The 18,461-nt window shown below is 43.5% G+C and overlaps 1 protein-coding gene across 1 annotated transcript; it reads right to left on the bottom strand.

The window, feature by feature from the left end:
* Positions 1-2,753: 2,753 nt before the first annotated feature.
* LOC107311722 (pantetheinase) lies at positions 2,754-15,006 on the bottom strand. Its single transcript, XM_015858499.2, has 8 exons — positions 14,811-15,006; positions 13,255-13,491; positions 13,021-13,151; positions 11,643-11,835; positions 9,911-10,205; positions 8,707-9,080; positions 3,284-3,454; positions 2,754-3,037 (listed from the first exon to the last, which is right to left on the bottom strand). The coding sequence occupies exons 2-8, from the start codon at positions 13,462-13,464 to the stop codon at positions 2,909-2,911; spliced, it is 1,503 nt and encodes a 500-aa protein (XP_015713985.2). The 5' UTR covers positions 13,465-13,491; positions 14,811-15,006; the 3' UTR covers positions 2,754-2,908.
* Positions 15,007-18,461: the final 3,455 nt, after the last annotated feature.

The following is an 18,461-nucleotide window of genomic DNA, read 5'->3' as shown; positions in this document are numbered from 1 at the left end:
GTAACAGGCTTGTTTTGGAAGTAAGCTCCTATTGCATAACATGGGGAAGTACAATCTGTACACACTGCAATACAAACTAACCCTTAAATTGTTCTGACCTTTCTGCCTTGAGCTAAAATATTCCCTTGTTTTGTGAAAGTGAATTAACACTGAATTTCTTATTTTTGCTACCTCGTGAAAAGCATGTTTTTGCACAATGAGCAATTTCAAATTGATCATACAAAGTAATTTTTATTCCTTACAATGAGCAACATTTTGCAGAATACATTGGAAAGGCATGTTACTATTCCAAGTGCATCATAAAAATTCTCCTGTTCCAACCTGAGGTATGCCTGTGAGGAAGGAACATAATCTTGCTGTTCACACTGTCTGCTCAGCAAGACATCGAGGAATAGACTCATCGCCCCACCAGTATCTTCCTCTTCACTGTACAGTTCCACCCAGAACTCTTATTTTTGTCCAGCAACAAGGCCTCCTAGAGAAAAGCAGGCATTTGTGAGTCCTCTGACAACTGCACATTGTGCTCGTAGACAGCTGTGACGTAGCTGTCCAGGGCCCAGACGTCAAGAGCAGACAGCACCAAAACCACAGCAGAGATGTGAGCCTCTAAAACCCCATATCTGAAGCCTGAAGTCACCCAAGAGGACAGGGATAAGCAAAGACAGGGAACTTTAATGAGGAAGGTCTTGCAGAAACCTGTGAATTCCCTGAGTTCTAGGAAGCCGACACCACATCCTGAAACTCTCAGAACATCAAAGGGTAGAGAGCTGTGAGCATTGAGCAATCCTGCCTGCTATGCTGCAGCTGAAGAAACGCATCACCTGCCAGAATAATGAACCATTCAGACATGGCATTAAAAGCAAGCCTAGATTACAGGATTTTGGGAAATGACAGCAGAGACTGGAAATGACACATGATTCCTGGGGGACTGCTGGATACAGGCAATGGCGGTGCTGCCATCTGGACACAGCCTCTGCTGCTGCTGGCTCAGGGCCCACCTGGCAGCAGGGATGCCAGGCCTGAACACTGCTCACTCACTGAGCTCTGAGGTTCTCTCTTCCCTAGAAAAGAGACCTCTGTTAGAGAAGTGTCATGACTGGAAGCCATAACTCCTACATTTTGCCTGTTGCACCTTGCTATAGTGACACCTATGGACCATCCCTTGCCAGACTGAGATCTGTCTGTAGTCAGGCAACCACTGACTCTTATAGTGAACAAGATTTTTATAGAGGGTGGCTCTAACAGCACTGAGATTCCATGAGTCAGAGGATGTGATACAGGGGTGGGAAGATGGTTTCTGATAAGCACATCCACACTATTACATTACATCACATGTGAATATTTATTTGCATTTAAAAGCTTAAAGGTTCACACAGCACTCATCAACAATAATCATTGTTGGAGTCTGGATAGTATTTGCATTTCTGACTTTTCACCAGCTCCATAACCAAAGAACCAAGAATGGTGCCTGGTGTGCAGGAAAAAAGAAAGAGGAATTGAGACCAACAGGAGCATCTGACTCCCCTTTAAAAGACCCAGCCACAGACAGAGACAGATCAATACACTGAACAAAGGTTACCAGAGTCCAGCAGCAGCAGCAAGGCACAGGTCATGAGGGAAGAAGAAGCAAAGACATAAACGAGGTTTCTTCTGGAGTAGCTGATCTCCCAGTCCTGACAGTAGATGAATTTGCAGGGCAGCACTACCCAGCATTATCATGAAGCAGCAAAGCTAATGCTTATTTCACGTACTCTGGTGTTACATGACCAGAAAGAATTCAAGAAGAGAGGAAGACGAAGCTGTTACATGAAACTAGACACTTGGTGACCTCGTTACTGGCTACAGACAGCTCCAGCACTGCATGTGGTACAGCCTGTAGCTCTTGACAAACTCCTGTTTGGAGCTGGCAAGCAGAATATTCTGAGATTTCAGTTTCAAGCTGTTCAACAGAGACTTCAGCAAAGTGATCATTCATAGTCAGTTGTGCACAAAAAGAGGCATCAGGCTTTGGTTCAGGGTTGACTTGCTGATTGAAATTCCTGCTCTGCCTTCACAATGCACTGTTCTGTGCTGCTATGTGCCACACAATATGTGCTGATGACATAAAGACAACAAAACCAAAACAGCACAAACAGGAGAAAAAACACATTTGTAACTGTGGTAAAAAACAAACAAACAAACCTGCATAAGTCAGCATTAGTAATTGCATACCAGAGGAAAAGAACTACTGAGCTTTTTTGTACAAAGCTGCTATTTATCATGTTTCTCACTGCTTTATCTACTGGTCTCAAAACAATTTGCAGTTATAAAGTTTGCAGCGTTATTTTCATAGAATCATAGAATCACCAAGGTTGGAAAAGACCTAAAAGATCATCCAGTCCAACCGTTCACCTATTACCAATAGCTCCCACTAAACCATGTCCCTGTACAACATCCAGTCTTTCCTTGAACGCCCCCAGGGTCGGTGACTCCACCACCTCCCTGAGCAGTCCATTCCAGTGCCTGACCACCCTTTCTGGGAAGTAATACTTCCTAATGTCCAGCTTGAATCTCCCCTGCCATGGCTTGAAACCATTCCCTCTGGTCCTAAAGACGAATTTATGGTCTTTAAGAAGAATTTATCCTCTGGCCAAAAATATAGGTTTTCTGATAGCTAGAAAATTCAAAATACAGAAAATAGAGAGAAATACAGCTGCTTATATTAACAAAAGATTACTATTATAATAAAATAGAAAAAGATACTTCTCAATAAATGATATCAATCATGTTGCTGCATTTTTATTAATCAGAACGCATTAAGAAGTTTGTTCCACAGGAAGTAAGAACATAATCCTCATTACTTTAGTAGACAATAATGCATCTCATTTGGACATGGGATTATTAGAGTACACCTTCAGTTATGGTAATATCACAGGGAGGCTGTCGGTTGTGGATCTTGTTTCGGAGGATCCTTTTCATACCATCGTCCAAAAAGCGTCACAGTAACAACTGGTTTTGTTGGTGCTGTCTTACTTATCAGACGCCCATCCTTCAGAACCTGATTGGAAAAAGTAACAAAAGGATATAGTTGGAGGAATAATATGAACTGGTAAAGAGCTCAGAAAGATGTCACCAAATAAGAAGGTACAACAGATCTTCACTTACAGCAACTAGTGACTTCATCAAACACTATTAAATATGTCTGATTACCACTACAAGAGAGTTCACTTTGTTGTGACATAGTTTATGCAATTACTAGTCCACAGAGAATCTAGCAAGAATCAGCTCCAGAGTGTGCCATTACCTCAAATTCCCCAGGGGCCAGCTGCACACCGCTGTACAAGACTTCTGGAAAGACGTAGTTAGTGCCAAATGTGCCGCTGAGGGAGAACATGTCAAACTTGGTCTGCGCAGTCTCCACTGGCTGCCCACATGTGCTCAGGTCTGTGCTCTTACACTTGAGCAGTGTGCATATCTGTCAGGAATCATAGAATCACAGAATTGTGATTGAATGGAAGACAAAAAGGAAACATACTGAGCGAAACAGAAACACTCAGTTATGAAAGACTTGTGTCATCAAACCTAGTATGTATTGGAGCAGACAACTGTCACAGAATCTCTTCCATAACTTATTCGTTCACCCCTTGACCTAATTGTAAGGTATACCAGACTTGCACTTTAATAGATAGAAATAACCTCAGTTTCTGATGTAAGCACTACCAGAACACCTTACTTTGTCCCTGCAGGCCAGTGGGACTTCCACTAATTCTTCCAGCTTCCAATTCTCTTATTTAAAGATTCCCTTCACACGAGTCTTCAGGGGAATGGGGCGAATACTTGAAGGAGCTGGGGTGCAGGTGATCTTTTCTTCTATGCCCGTGGTGTCAGGAAAAGATACAGGGAGAATCCAAAAAACCCATCTCTTAAACAGATGGCTTAAAAGCTGGTGCAAACACAAGAATTTCGGCTATTTTGACCATGGGGCAATCTACACTGCACCTGGAATGATGGCTGCTGATGCAAGCAGCCTGTCCCTGAGGGGTAAGAGGGTATTAGCTGAAGAATTAGCGGGACTCATTGATAGGTCTTTAAACTAGGAACGAAGGGGGAAGGGGGCAAAATAAGGGCTACTGGGGTTGAACGGTGCATTCGAGGGATTGTACCAAACTCTGTGGGCAAAGATTGCAGAGTGCAAAAGGAGGGAGTAGGGCAGGGGGATGCTGGGGATGCCGCTGTTCTAGTGGATCCTGGATCGCTTATGAAGGTGGTGAGACGGACAGCCCGGCTGAAGTGCCTTTATACTAATGCACGGAGCCTGAGTAACAAGCAGGAGGAACTGGAAACTGTGATGCACTCTGAAAATTATGACATCGTTGCTATCACAGAAACATGGTGGGATGACTCCCACAATTGGGATACTACCATCGATGGCTATAGGCTCTTTAGGAGAGATAGGCGAGGTAGGAAGGGTGGGGGAGTCGCCCTTTATGTCAGAGATTGGATAAACTGTGAGGAGCTCCCCATGAGAAATAGTCAAGAACAGGTTGAGAGCCTGTGGGTTAGGATTAGAGATGGGACTAATAAAGGTCAGCTGGTATTAGGGGTATACTACAGGCCACCTGATCAAGGGGAGGCTGCTGATGAGGCTTTCTTGCTCCAGATGCGTGAGGCGTCTGGCTCACGGGCTCTTGTCCTGGTGGGGGACTTCAACCATCCTGACATCTGTTGGGAAAACCACACGGCGAGCTGCAAGAGCTCCAGAAGGCTCTTGGAATCCATTGATGATAGCTTTCTGGTTCAGGTATTGGACAGACCGACCAGAGGTCAAGCGTTGCTGGACCTGCTGCTCACCAACGCTGAGGAGATCATCAAAGGCGTCAAGGTTGGAGGCTGCCTGGGCTCCAGCGATCATGCCCTGGTTGAGTTTGTGATCTCAAGCGATGTGGGCCTGGCAAAGAGCAGGACCAGGATGCTCAACTTTAGAAGAGCAGACTTCAAGCTACTCAATGGAATGCTGGCCAAGATCCCCTGGCGCGCTGCCCTCAAAGATAAGGACGTTGAGGAGAGCTGGCTACTGTTCAAGGATGCCCTCCTGGCAGCACAAGAGGTCTCCATTCCCCTGATTAAGAAAGTGGGCAGGAGAGGTAGAAAACCGGCATGGCTCAGCAAGGACCTGCTAAGAGAACTGAGGGTGAAGAAAGGGGTGTACAAGCTCTGGAAACAAGGCTGTGTCACCCGGGAAGAATACAGGGATGCCGTCCGAACTTGCAGATGTGGGATCAGGAAAGCCAAGGCTCAGGCAGAACTGAACTTGGCGAGGGATGTGAAAAGCAACAAGAAAACCTTCTACAGGTACATTGGCCAGAAGAGACAGGCCAAAATGGGCGTGCCTACTCTGGTAAATTTAAAAGGAGAAATGGCTTCAACAGATGAAGAGAAAGCTGAGGTGCTGAATGAGTTCTTCACCTCGGTCTTCACTGGTGGCCAGGATTCTAGTCTTTTCCACATCCCTAAGTCTTGCACCCCCATACCTCCATGTGGGGACCAAGGAGGTAAATCCCTCCCCACTGTAAGGGTAGAGCAAGTCCGAGAGTGCCTCCTTAGACTGAATGAGTATAAGTCTATGGGGCCAGATGGCGTGCATCCCAGGGTCCTGAAGGAGCTGGCTGAGGTGGTTGCTGAGCCGCTCTCCATCATATTTGAGAAGTCGTGGCTGTCAGGTGAGGTCCCGGATGATTGGAGGAAGGGTCACGTCACTCCCATTTACAAGAAGGGGAGCAGGGACGACCCGGGTAACTACAGGCCGGTGAGTCTCACCTCTGTGCCTGGGAAGATTATGGAACAGATCCTCCTGGACAACATGCTTGATCACATAAAGAACGAGCACGTGATCCGAGACAGCCAGCATGGCTTCACCAGGGGAAGGTCATGCTTAACTAATCTTGTGGCCTTCTATGATGGAGTGACGGCGTTGGTGGATGAAGGGAAGGCGACCGATGTCATTTACCTGGACCTGAGCAAGGCCTTTGACATGGTCCCCCATCACATCCTCATCTCCAAATTGGAGGGAGGTGGATTTGATGGGTGGACAACTAGATGGATAAGCAATTGGTTGAAAGGCCGCAGACAGAGGGTGGTGGTCAATGGCTCTATGTCCAGGTGGAGGCCGGTAACGAGCGGCGTCCCTCAAGGGTCTGTCTTGGGACCGGTGCTCTTTAACATCTTTATTAATGACATCGATGAGGGAATGGAGTGCACCCTCAGCAAGTTTGCTGATGACACCAAGCTGAGTGGTGCAGTCGATACGGTGGAGGGAACAGATGCCATTCAGAGGGACCTTGACAGGCTGGAAAGCTGGGCTCGGGTGAACCTAATGAGGTTCAACACGGCAAAGTGCAAGGTTTTGCACTTGGGCCGGAAGAACCCCAGGCACCTGTACAGGCTGGGAGGAGTTGTCCTTGAGAGCAGCTCGGCTGAAAAAGACCTAGGGGTCCTGATAGATGAGAAACTTAACATGAGCCAGCAGTGCGCTCTGGCAGCCCGGAAAGCAAATGGGATCCTGGGCTCCATCAGGAGAGGGGTGGTCAGCAGGGATAGGGAGGTGATCGTCCCTCTCTACTCTGCTCTTGTGAGGCCCCATCTGGAGTACTGTGTCCAGGTGTGGAGCCCTCAGTACAAAAAAGATATGGAGATTTTGGAAAGGGTCCAGAGGAGGGCCACAAAGATGATCAGGGGGCTGGAGCACCTCCCCTATGAGGACAGGCTGAGGGAGTTGGGTTTGTTCAGCCTGGAGAAGAGAAGGTTGCGAGGTGACCTCATTGCAGCCTTTCAATATCTGAAGGGAACTTACTCCCAGGAGGGGAGTAAACTCTTCGAAAGGGCTGATAATAGCAGGACTAGGGGAAATGGTTTTAAGTTGAAGGAGGGAAGATTTAGGTTGGATGTTAGGGGAAAGTTCTTTACTAGAAGGGTGGTTGGGTCCTGGAACAGGCTGCCCAGTGAGGTTGTGGATGCCCCGTCCTTGGAGGTGTTCAAGACCAGGCTGGACAGGGCCCTGGGCAACCTGATCTAGTAAATGTGTATGTTTGGTGGCCCTGCTAGGCAGGGGGGTTGGAACTACATGATCCTTGAGGTCCCTTCCAACCCGGGTAATTCTGTGTGATTCTGTGTGTGTGAGTCTTAATAAGACTTAACAAGTTTGTGAATGGAAATTTTGTGTAATGAAACAAAGCCCTCCTCCTCAAAGGTACATTGTGTAACCATACACATTAATGGTAGATGTACACATCATTAATGATACTTCAATAGGAGGTCTGGTAGTCCATGTGAATTCTGAATTAGATATTCTCCATCCAACTTCTGTTGAATACTGGAGCATCACACTGAATCACACATCTGTTTCTGGGCTCAGCAATGCAGGAGACCTGGACATGCTGGGAAGAATTCAGTGTAGGGCCACAAAGACAATTAAAGGACTGGAGCACCTTTCGTATGATGAAACGCTGAGAGAACTGGAACTGGTCATCCTGGAGAAAAGGAAGCTCAAGGGAGATCTTATCAATGTCTATACGTAAAAGAAGGTTCAAAAATTAGAGATCAAATCTCTTCAGTGGTGTCCAGTGCCAGGCAAAGAGGCAATGGGTACAAACTAGAACATAAAAGGTTGCATCAGACCATCAAGAAGAACTTCTGTACTTTGCAGGTGATATAGTACTGGAACAGGATGCCCAGAGAGGCTGTGGAGTCTACCTCTTTAGAGATCTTCAAAATCAACTGGACACCTTCAAATTACAGAAGAGGAGAAAGAGAACTTGTGGTAGCCTGCAGCTTCCTCAGCAAAGGGAGTGGAGGGGCAGGCACTGATCTCTGCTCTCTGATGACAGCGATAGTACTCGAGAGGATATTATGGAGACATGCTGGGGAGGGTCAGGCTGGAGACTGGGAAAAAGTTCTTCACTGAGAGTGGTTGGGTACTGGCACAGGCTCCCCAGGGCACTGGTGATGGTCCCAGCCTGCTGGAGCTCAAACAGCATTTGGATAATGCTCTCCACCATAGAGTTTGAATTTTGGGTGGTCCTGTGTGGAGCCAGAAGTTGGACTCAATGATTCTTGTGGGTCCCTTCCAGCTCAAGATATTCTATGATCCTGTGTTCCCATGATATACTCCTGGGCAACCTCCTCCAAGTGGCCCTGCTTGAGCAGGGGGTTAGACCAGGTGACCTTCAGAGGTGCCTTTCAGTCTCAATCATTCCATGATTCTGTAATATATGACCATACAGTGAAGTCCGCGTCCTTCTTCCCAGTTTTGTATTAGCAGCTGCAGCATGGGAACCAAAGTAAAAAAGGTAATCCTTTCCTTTTGTCCTCAATGTTAGTTCTCCAGCTTAAAACTAATCAATGTTTATGGACACTATGAAGAAATGTGAAATAGAACTAGTTCTGCTGTGAAGATTCAAAGGACATTGGATGGCTATGCTGGCAGGTGATGGAATCTTTTGTAGATTTGTTTCAGATACTAGGGAACAGGAAAAGAATATTTGCAAACAGCAGAAGTACCATTTTTCAGCAAATATGGTTTCTTACTGGAACACAAATATAAAAATGTAATCTAATTCTCTAATTCTAATATCACCATCCTTCCCCCACACCTCCCACCTCAAGGAACCAAAGGCTTTTCTCAGTAAATAGGCCTCCTAAAATAAATAACATCCCACAAAGAATTATTACCTGCAGATAGTACTGTCCTTCAACAACATGAAGCCCATCGAAAGCACCCAGCACATAAACTTCATCTTCTCGTTTCTCTGCCATCTTGTAGCTCAAGTGGCAGCGGAGGTCCTTCTGGCAAACCGTGAGACTCCCCTCAGGCTTAGTGAGCTCAGTGAAAGTGAACTGATCATGAAAGATGAGTCCACTGAAATCATTTTCATCTGGTAAGCAGCTTTCCACATTTGAAGCATACGAGCTCCAGCTGACAGCAGGAGGGGAGGCAGGAGAAAGGCGAGGGTGTGAATCTAGTTTAGCAATGAGGAGATGCCCATCCACAGTTTTCATATTGTAGTAATATGCTTTGGCTCCATCTGGTGCGTAAATACCACTCCCTGTGGAAAATGTAATTTCTAATCCAAAATGGTTCAAACATTTCATATTGTCTTTTCAATTATTTTCATTGCTAGCTTGTCCAGTATTGTGTAAATATTATAGACTTTTTATTCTCATTAGACGTAACCATTCAGCCACTCAAGTAGTCAGAGATCAGGCTTTGGAAAAGAGTAGCATTAGTTTAACTGCATGAGGTCTGTTTGGCCTAACTGAAAGGCAGAATGTCACCTTATGGTATTGCATTTAGCATTTCTCAGTTCTCTTCTATATGCAGCAGAGTTGTATGAATATTCCTCCATTCATGGCAAGTTAATGTAAAAGGATTAACTACTGAGTGAAACCACCTAAAACACCATCCAGACAAGTATCACAAACCCATTCTGATGGGCATCAAAAGGGATAGGTCCAGCCCAGTTTATACCAGCTGAAGACTCCTCCCTACATGGGGAATTCACATCTGACCTGTCCCAGATGGTGGAAAAAAATCAAAGAAAATCTGTTATGCTCATCACTGAGGAATTCTACCCTTTTCTACTCAGACAGAGGTGGTAGTACTTCACAATATGTTTGGAAACAAATAAAAGAAAGGAAATCTCCAAGAAGCTAAGGAAGAGAAAAGAAAGGATCACAAGTTTGGTTGGGTCTTATATGGTGCAGTAGGGAAAGGACTTACCAAGTTTAAAATTCAGAGACTAAATCCTTACAAATAAAGAAAACACATAATACTCCTTTGCATTACGTTCATTGCAGAACAGGGAATTAGGATTCATAGTTGAAATAAAAAAATAAATAAATAAAAAATAAATTGAAGGGAATTAAAATTAATTACCTGTCATAGACATGATGGTGTTATGAGTATTGGAAGCTAGGAAGTTGACTCCCATGCCCATTGCCCATGCTGAATGAAACTCCACAGCAGTCAGAAAGGGCAAAACATTCATCCAGGCCGTTGGAAAGAGCACTGTGTCCACCTGTAGCTCACTCACAAGCACCACGGCAGGCTCCCGAAAAAGGATGTCAAAGCAAGTGAAAATGCCAAACTTCCCAAAGGGAGTCTCAAAGGTGATGGCTTCCGGCTCTTTCGGGTAATTAAAATGTTTTGCTTCTGACATAAACAGATTATACTGCAAGGGAGAGAATAACAAGAGAAATCAGTTAAAAGTGCCTGATGCAGAATCTTGGAGTCATTTTGCAAAACTGATCAGAATGACCAGAGGAAGTTTTTAATCAGTGATAGAATGCTTCATACCTAAGAAGTCAAGCTGAAATACTATGACCACCACAGTGCCCCAGAGATGGATATGGGGAGATATATGTTGCCTTTGCACCTAACTAGAAAAAATAACTGGCTATCTGCTACTCTGTAGTTGTCAGCCACCTGCAGCTCCCATAAAAATAATCTCCCTAGCTACTTCACCCGCATTTAAAATACTGCTGTATCCAAAGACATACTTCAGAGAAATAATAATGGAAGAGAATCACAAAGCAACTGGTGGGTTGGTGACCTTGATGTGGAGACGCATGTATGAACTGGAAGCACAGCAGTATCAAGAAGCACAAGACAGAACAGCATCAAAAACCAGAGCAAATAGAGTCTGTGGTGACAGGATGACCTCAACTGAAAGAAAAATCAAAGTGTGCGACTCTTCCAGCTTTGCAACATTTTCATTCTTCCTTGGGGTTTCCCTTAACTAAGGGAGCTCTTTAATATACAGGCAGCTTAGTCAACAAACAGAGGTAAAAGAGCCAGAAAGTGAGTTCAGGTTTACTGAACTTGGCACTTAGCTCCTGCACCATGCCTAGTTGGCACACAGGGTTCAACCTCAATATTGGCAATGTCTCGCTGACCCAGTATGCTCACAAACCAGTATCTTGGCATCGCCTGCGAAAAATTAGTCAAAGTACTGGGTTCAAAGCACATTAAGTAAATAACTGACTTCAGTCTAGCCACATCAGCATGATATCTGGCACCCAGACCACATACAACTTAGAAGAACCCCATAAGAAAGTACATAGAAGTGAAAATATATGCTTTCAAGAGATGCAATGTTTCAATGTACTCATTTTACACTCAGAATAGACCTATAACTCCAGTTATGCAAAAACTGTACTGAAAATGTGCTTAAACATCATAACAACAACAACAACAAAAAGACAGGAAAGGGCTTTTTTTTTCCTTAAATCAGACTGTTCACATAAGATGGTATGGAGATGAACATTTTAAAATGCTGGAAAATGAAGAGGTAGTCCGGTGAAAAGCTAACACTGAAAACTTGAGTTTTTCAATCAGCAGGGTTTCCACTAAATGGGAATTAACAAACCGAGGCAGTGAATCAACTAACATTGGAATTGTGCAATCACTCAGTTTTCATTCTAGTCCGTTTTTAGAAACAGGACAGTAAATACAGACTTAGTGTCAATGCTTCACAGCAGCAGAATAATTCTGTTAAATTAAAAGCAAAAATCCATAAGAGATAAGTAAGTGTCATGGGACAAGTACTGGCATTAAACTGTCTTGCCAAATAGAGACATTTTGGAAGGTGGGGAAAACCACTTCTTACCTTGTGGTAACGAGCCACCAGTTTCCCTTCTGAGTCAAAGACAACGTCAGTGTTGTACTGGTAGCGACCATCACTCGGGCACTTGGGATCACTGGAATTACATGGCTTCTTGTCCCCAATATTTGCAACTACATAGATGGAGTTGTTCCTGGCCATGCAGCTGAGTCGTTCCTGTACTGGTGCTCGACCAAATCTAACGTGTTTCAGACCAGAAAAAAATAAAAAAGTACTTAAGAAAATACTGCTGGTGGTGTTCATCACAGGAGAACTGAGGGCACACTGGCAGCACTCCTGTTCCAGCTGTCGTGGCAGGGCAGGCAAACATATAGGATGGCCATAGAGAAGGACTGTCATGCCAGATACATACATAGTATTGAGGAATAGGGCACTGAAAGACTGTGATGGAGGGCACTATAGTCCAGCAAGGCTACTAATGAAGAACCTGACTTAATACAATGAAAAGATACACAAATCATCTTCACAAACTTAACCGTGAAGAACTGGAATAAAGATGTGCTTAGACTTATTGCCACGAACCAACACCACAGTCACTGAAAAAGATACAGTTGCTTATGTTCCAGCAAGAAGCTGCACACCATGCACTTCTCTCAGCAGAAATTACCTGCTGCAAATCTTCCTCTTTTGACCACTGAGGAACATCCTCACAGAGGTGATATTATGGTCTTAGCACCTCCTCTTTGGGTAGGTGCAGAATGCTGTGGTGCAAGAGTCAGACCACATCTGTTGTTCTCTGGCTGAGCACTTAGCTCATACTGTATGGGTCTGAAGTCCAGTGCTCACCTACACGTAATCATGTCCCTGGTGGAACACGGGAAGATCATGTTCTACAGCACAGAAGCTCTATTGGTTAGGACTTTATCTTATTGCAATTGTGAAAAAAGAAGAGACTAAAAAATTCTAGGTTTGTATCACTCACAGACTTACACACTGACCAGTGATCACATCACCCCTGTCACTTGCTTTTCAGGAAGCTTTTGGCTGTTTACAGAAATTGTATGTTGGGCTCTTATACAATCATAACATTTGTAAAAAAACAAAATATAAATCAAGTATTACAGATTTCCATACTGTTTAACTCAAGATTGCGTGAAAATAATAAAAACAGAATGAGAAGGAGCCTATTGTAGCATCAAACCTTTTTTCAAATGCAACAAAACCTGTATGTTTTTTCCACATTCAGCAACCCAAACTCTGTATGTGGTCTGAATTTATCTTTAAAGTATCTATTACAAAAAGTGTCTTTTAACAGAGCTCTCTTGTCAGTTTGATGATGTAATCAACCTTCACATCACACTGAAATAGAAACGTGCCCTGAAACACCAGTTTGAAATCACACAAACACCACAGAAAGGATCACCTGGTGGGATCAGTGCAGGGAATCCAGTTCACCTCCGGATCAGGAATATCCTCCAGGTAGGGGTAAATGGTTTCCCTCGTGAAAACCCAGCCATAAATGCCATCCTCAGGAGTCACAATGATGTGGGCACCCTGGCAGAACAGGCTCCATTAACAAGGCACCATCAAGGCACCCCCAGGATGGTCAGCGGGAACAGAAAACACCAATGAACAATACTCACAATCCATCTCATACCTGCTGGGCTGCTTCTTTGACAGCTCTTTCCAGAACATCCATGTTTTTGTTCATCAGGGCCAAAGCATCATCGGGAGAAACGTTGTGAGCAGTGCATGGCAGGATGACGGCATGCTCGTACACGGCTGCAATGAAGGTGTCCGAGGCCAGGGCCTGTAGGACTGCCAGGGCAAGCACTGCGGCACACAGCAGGGTCTGGGAAGGGACCATGGCTGCTGCCTTGCAGTTTCTTGAATGCTCTGAGTCACAGAGAAATGGAGAAAAGGGAACATACACAAAAAAATAGAAGAGGGTCAAAGTTTAACTTAAATATGGGAGGGAAGAAGTGCTGGCCTGTTAAAGTAGTACCTTGGAATCGAGCGTCTCTGGTGACATACAGGAAAGTTCAACTTTACAAGGTGAGGATGTTGCAACTCAATAAAAGGTGGCAGAGGACACAGGCAGTCACAAAACAGTGGGTAGTGCCAAGTGTAATAATACTGATATTTAAGTAAGTTATTAAATATAAGACTAGAAAAAGCCATCCAAACTTTCTCTTACGTTGTTTCTGTCACTGATTACAACACACTTCTGCTGTTTATGATGGCTTAAGCCTGATACTCATAGGCCTGCACAGATCACCAGGCCCTGAAGCACATGTGGTCCACAGTTTACCCTTCCAACCTCTAACAACATTCTGTTTATTGATCAAAGAATGCTCCCTTTTTAATTTTTAACTTCAGTTCAAATGCCTTTCTGCATAACATCTTTTTTTACATTCTAATAGTTGCAGAGTTCTCATTTGGAGTGGAAAGCAGAGCAGGGTGCCTGCCACCATTGCAGTGCCACCTCAGGAAAGATAGAAATGCTCTGGGTGAATGCAAGCACCACAGAGTGGCTTGCAAGAGCAGTGCTTTCAAGCATTAGGAACACCAGTGCACATCTGCTGATGTTCATTGCTAGGTACTTCTCTAGGTGCAATGTCAGGTACAACATGCTCATTCAGGAGCCTTGAACAGCCTCATTCAGACAGCCCATGAAAGGCTGCAATAGAGATTTTAATGATAATCGAAGTAATTTAGTTTGGAAGGCTTTTTTTGTTCTTATCAAAGGAAATACAGGTTGTGTCACAATAGCCAAAATGAGCCCTAAGACTGAAGAAGGAAGTGGTAAATGTTCCCTTGTTAAGCAAGAGCCAAGAAAACATACACAACCGTGAATGCAAGTCACAACCCAGACAGATGACCACCCTGGCAGGTGAAGTCACCCTGCCAGGATAGGGTTTCTGCAGCAAGGCTGGGTGTCTGGTGCTGTGCCAGCTGGAAACACCACCAACTGACTGCAGAACTGGGAGCTCACCCAGGAAGAAGGAAATAAACCAGGTTAAGAAAATAAACAACATAAATTTACCGAGTCAAATCCTGTGAAACTACAGCAGCCCAGGCTATAGATGGCCACAACCAAAGTAAGAAGATGGCATTCTTGGAGTTCCTTCTAATTTTCACACCTCTGTTTTCCCAGTCCACTTTCCCCAGTCTCTGCTACTACATGAGGACAGGACTTACATGATTACTTACCTTTGTGAGAGAGGACACAATTTGGTGCCAAATCAGCTTAGCTGTAGGGATAGTCTGCCTTCACACCATGGTCATGTTCCCCTTCCTGAACTAAGAGAAGCTGTCTGGAAAATGACTCTTCATTTGAAGGGTTAATTGTTCTGTGGAAAAACCTGCAAGAAGGAACACTCCTTCAAACTGGCAATCACTGCAGAGCAGCAGGAACAGGAAGCTGAGTAAGTTTAGCAAGCTCAGCAGCCCCTCCTATTTTAACCACAACACATAGTTGTGGTGCTGTTCTGAAACAGGATACAATGTCCTGTGGTATAGATACACATGCAGAGATACTGTACTTCTTCACAACAGTTAGTGTGCTTTCCATCACCTCCACTATATTAATTGCACAGGGTTACTATTTAATACAGCTACAAAATGAGATCTTACTTTACCACATCATTTTGTTCAAATGCAAAGCATTTTATGCCCTGTAGGCCCCCAGCAGATCAAGGTCAAGTCTAGGACAATCTTAAGTTATCATATAAAAACAGATACAGAACTGTCCAGCAGAGTAATTCATTTTGTTGCAAGATTAAGTAAATAAATCAATATGCAATGACTATGTTGTTAGACAGGGCAATTTAAGAAATAATTTCCATTATATGTATTTGCATTAATTAACATCAATTAATATTAGAATCAGTGCTACAGAAATAAGCAGACAAAATCTTAAGAGGCAAATTTTAAGGATACTCTTTAGCAGCACCAGTAAGTTTCTCTCACTCTGAAAACATTAAGTCTGTGCTTGACTTCTACCATCTGCTCAGTAAAACTGTACAGCTAAGAGTCTGCAAAGAGAACTTCCCGGAGTTTACAAGACTCATGAGAGCATTGCTTGGCACTATGTTTCCACCTAGTGGAGAAAAAATATATGGGCTTTAACGTGAACAAAACATTGATGAGCACCACTACAGTGTGAGTCAGAAAATGAACCAATCACACACGTGAAATCTCAGGAAGGATCACTTTAAAGGCATTAAAGGTGCTCCAGCCATCTTAAACATTTCTGAGTTGTTATATATCACATTTTCATTTCCTCTTTTTCAGTAGAAATCCTAGTCCTGTTTACATGTGTATGCATGCCCAAAAGTTACGGGTATTTCAGCTCAGAACAACTGAGTTATGAAGATAAAAATGTTTTCCTTCTGAACGAGATAAAGATCATATTACCTGTCATATCCAAAATTAGAGTTGCGTGCATTTGTTGAAAGAAAATTGACATGCATTCTCATAGCCTATGCTGAGTGAAACTGAACCACAAACAAAAGTGGGAGAGTTATTAACAGAAACAGACAGAAAGAGAATGTTGACAATCTGAAATGTGCTCACCCAAACCACAGCAGAATCACGGAAGAGTATGTCTGCACAAGTGAAAATGCTAAAGTATCCAAAGGATGTACAGAAAGTCACACATTCTGGATCCTTTGGGCAATTAAACTGTTTCTGTGTCACAAAAAAGGCTGTACTGTTTGTTGACATAAAAGAACAAAAATAGAAAGGGAATCAAATGGTTGGAATCAGTAATATTGATTACAGTATTCATTCACTTAAATACCAGTAATTGAGAATATGTTTTGTGAACACATTACTTAATTTTGAAAAGGAAAATTCAAACCATTGCAAGAAGAATTAAGCACAAATATCTGTGATTCTGATTTACAGAAATGAAAGAGATTTCTACTTACTTAGCAGGAATTCAGGACATTAAAGTTTTAATGCTTCATTCTACTTTATAAATAATAAATAATGACTCTATGTACAAGTATGCTTAATCCTGGGAAGTAGCCTTTGTTCCACATCTCTCGTTACCCATGGATCATCCAGTTCCTGAAATTCTTAGAATTGCTGTACCTTGTGACAATGAGCCACCAGTTTCCCTTCTGAATCAAAGACAATGTTGGTATTGTACTGATAGTAACCATCTCACTTAGTCATCTTGGATCAATGAACTCACATGGCTTCTTGCTCACCATATTTGCAACCACATGGTCTAGAGTAGTTCCTTGCTGGGCAGCTCAGTCTTTTCTGTACTAGTGAGGAACAAATCTAATCAGCATAGAAGGAAGGAAATAAGGCGTCAAAAAGAGATAATCTGTATCAATATCAAAACTAAAACTAAAGACTGCCAAAACAATTGTTTTAAGTTAGTTGCTCTTCATACAATTGTTTTCTGATGTTCAACAGAAGGCAGCGGTTTTGTGTTTCAAGCTCAGAATGCTGAAAATTCTGGCTTTATCTTAAGTGAAATAACCAAGGAAGACAGAAGTTTGCTCATAGTGAAAGTTAATCTTTGCACCTTCTAGTTCTTCTTGCTGCTGTCCTGTAATAAAACACCGATGTGACCATGACATATGAGATGATCTCAGCATTCTGCTTCAGCTCTTGATTCAGCTGCTCAGAATTTGTTTCTTCTACATTGTGTTCCACCACCTTTCAAAAATTCACAGAATCTTAGAGTTATCTGGCTGGAAAAGACTTTCAGGATCATTAAGTCCAACCATCAACCCTATCCATCACATCTCATCACTAAACTGCACTACTCCCAACACCTGAGCAGCTCATTCTCTTCCTCTTCCAGTTACCCCAAGACATTTTAAAAGATATGCATAAGCAATCCTCAGCGTAGTTGTTTTTCCTCACCATACCATTCCCCTTGTATAGCAAAGACTATACCTTTCAGAATCACTACATGGAACACAGTCCACCTGTGGGTCTGGAATATCCTCAAAATAAGCATATAGTGTTTTCCTCATGAAGACCATCTTCAGGAGTCACAATGATACAGGCACCCTCGTATCAATACAGACAAACAAAAGACAGCATTTCTCCTCCTCCTGTAGATGATGAGTATTTACCAAATTGAATGGCTGCAATTAAGTCATAATACCTGTCTGGCTGCTTCTTCGATGGCCATTTCAAGAATATCCATACTTCTGCCCATAAGCAACAAGGCCTCCTCAGGAGAGGCAGGCATTTCTGTGTCCTGTGACAAGTGCACACTGCTTGTAGGCAGCTGTGATGTAGCTGTCCAGGGCCCAGACATCAGGAGCAGACAGCACCAAAACCACAGCAGAGACATGAGACCTCAGTAGCCCCATACCTGAAATCTGAAGTCACCCAAGAGGAGGACGGGCAAGCAAAGACAGGGAACTTCAATAAAAAAAGGTCTTGCAGAAACCTGTGAATTCCCTGGAGTGCTGGGAAGCTGACACCATGCAACACAATCCCTGTGTCCCAGAAACCTTACAACACCAAAGGTCAGACAGTTGTGAGCATTGAGCAATCCTACATTATGCCACTGATAAAGAAGTCACTGCTGTGCTGCAACTGAAGAAACACATTGCCAGCCAGATTAGCAAACTATACAAGTACATCATTGCTCTGGGAAGGTAGGTTAATGTAACCCCAGGTCACAGTAGGATGAAAGCTAGTTTGGGAAACCTGAGCAAAAACCAGCACAAGTACACCTAGTAGAGTGTGGGCAAGGTGCTGGCTCTGAGGTCAGCACTGCTGTTTGGATGCTGATGGTGCCATCACCAGCTCAGCAGTGCTCCAAATGAGTTTACTTATGCCTAGTATTTATTCACAAGTTCACAGACTGTACAACAACACCAA

The sequence above is a fragment of the Coturnix japonica genome, chromosome 3, assembly GCF_054131305.1.
Source record: "Coturnix japonica strain WE chromosome 3, WE-NBRP24, whole genome shotgun sequence".
Classification (NCBI taxonomy): Eukaryota; Metazoa; Chordata; class Aves; order Galliformes; family Phasianidae; genus Coturnix; species Coturnix japonica.
This window is presented reverse-complemented; position numbering and strand designations above follow the sequence as displayed.

What these genes read in the sequence shown, in the direction of transcription:
- LOC107311722 (XM_015858499.2), bottom strand. Translation starts at nt 13,464, where the DNA reads ATGGTCCCTTCCCAGACCCTGCTGTGTGCCGCAGTGCTTGCCCTGGCA. An exon ending in TGGTGGCTCGTTACCACAAG is followed by an intron (nt 10,206 to 11,642) that starts GTAAGAAGTGGT and finishes TCTCCCTTGCAG; the next exon opens with TATAATCTGTTTATGTCAGA. An exon ending in TGGCCCCTGGGGAATTTGAG is followed by an intron (nt 3,038 to 3,283) that starts GTAATGGCACAC and finishes TTTTCCAATCAG; the next exon opens with GTTCTGAAGGATGGGCGTCT.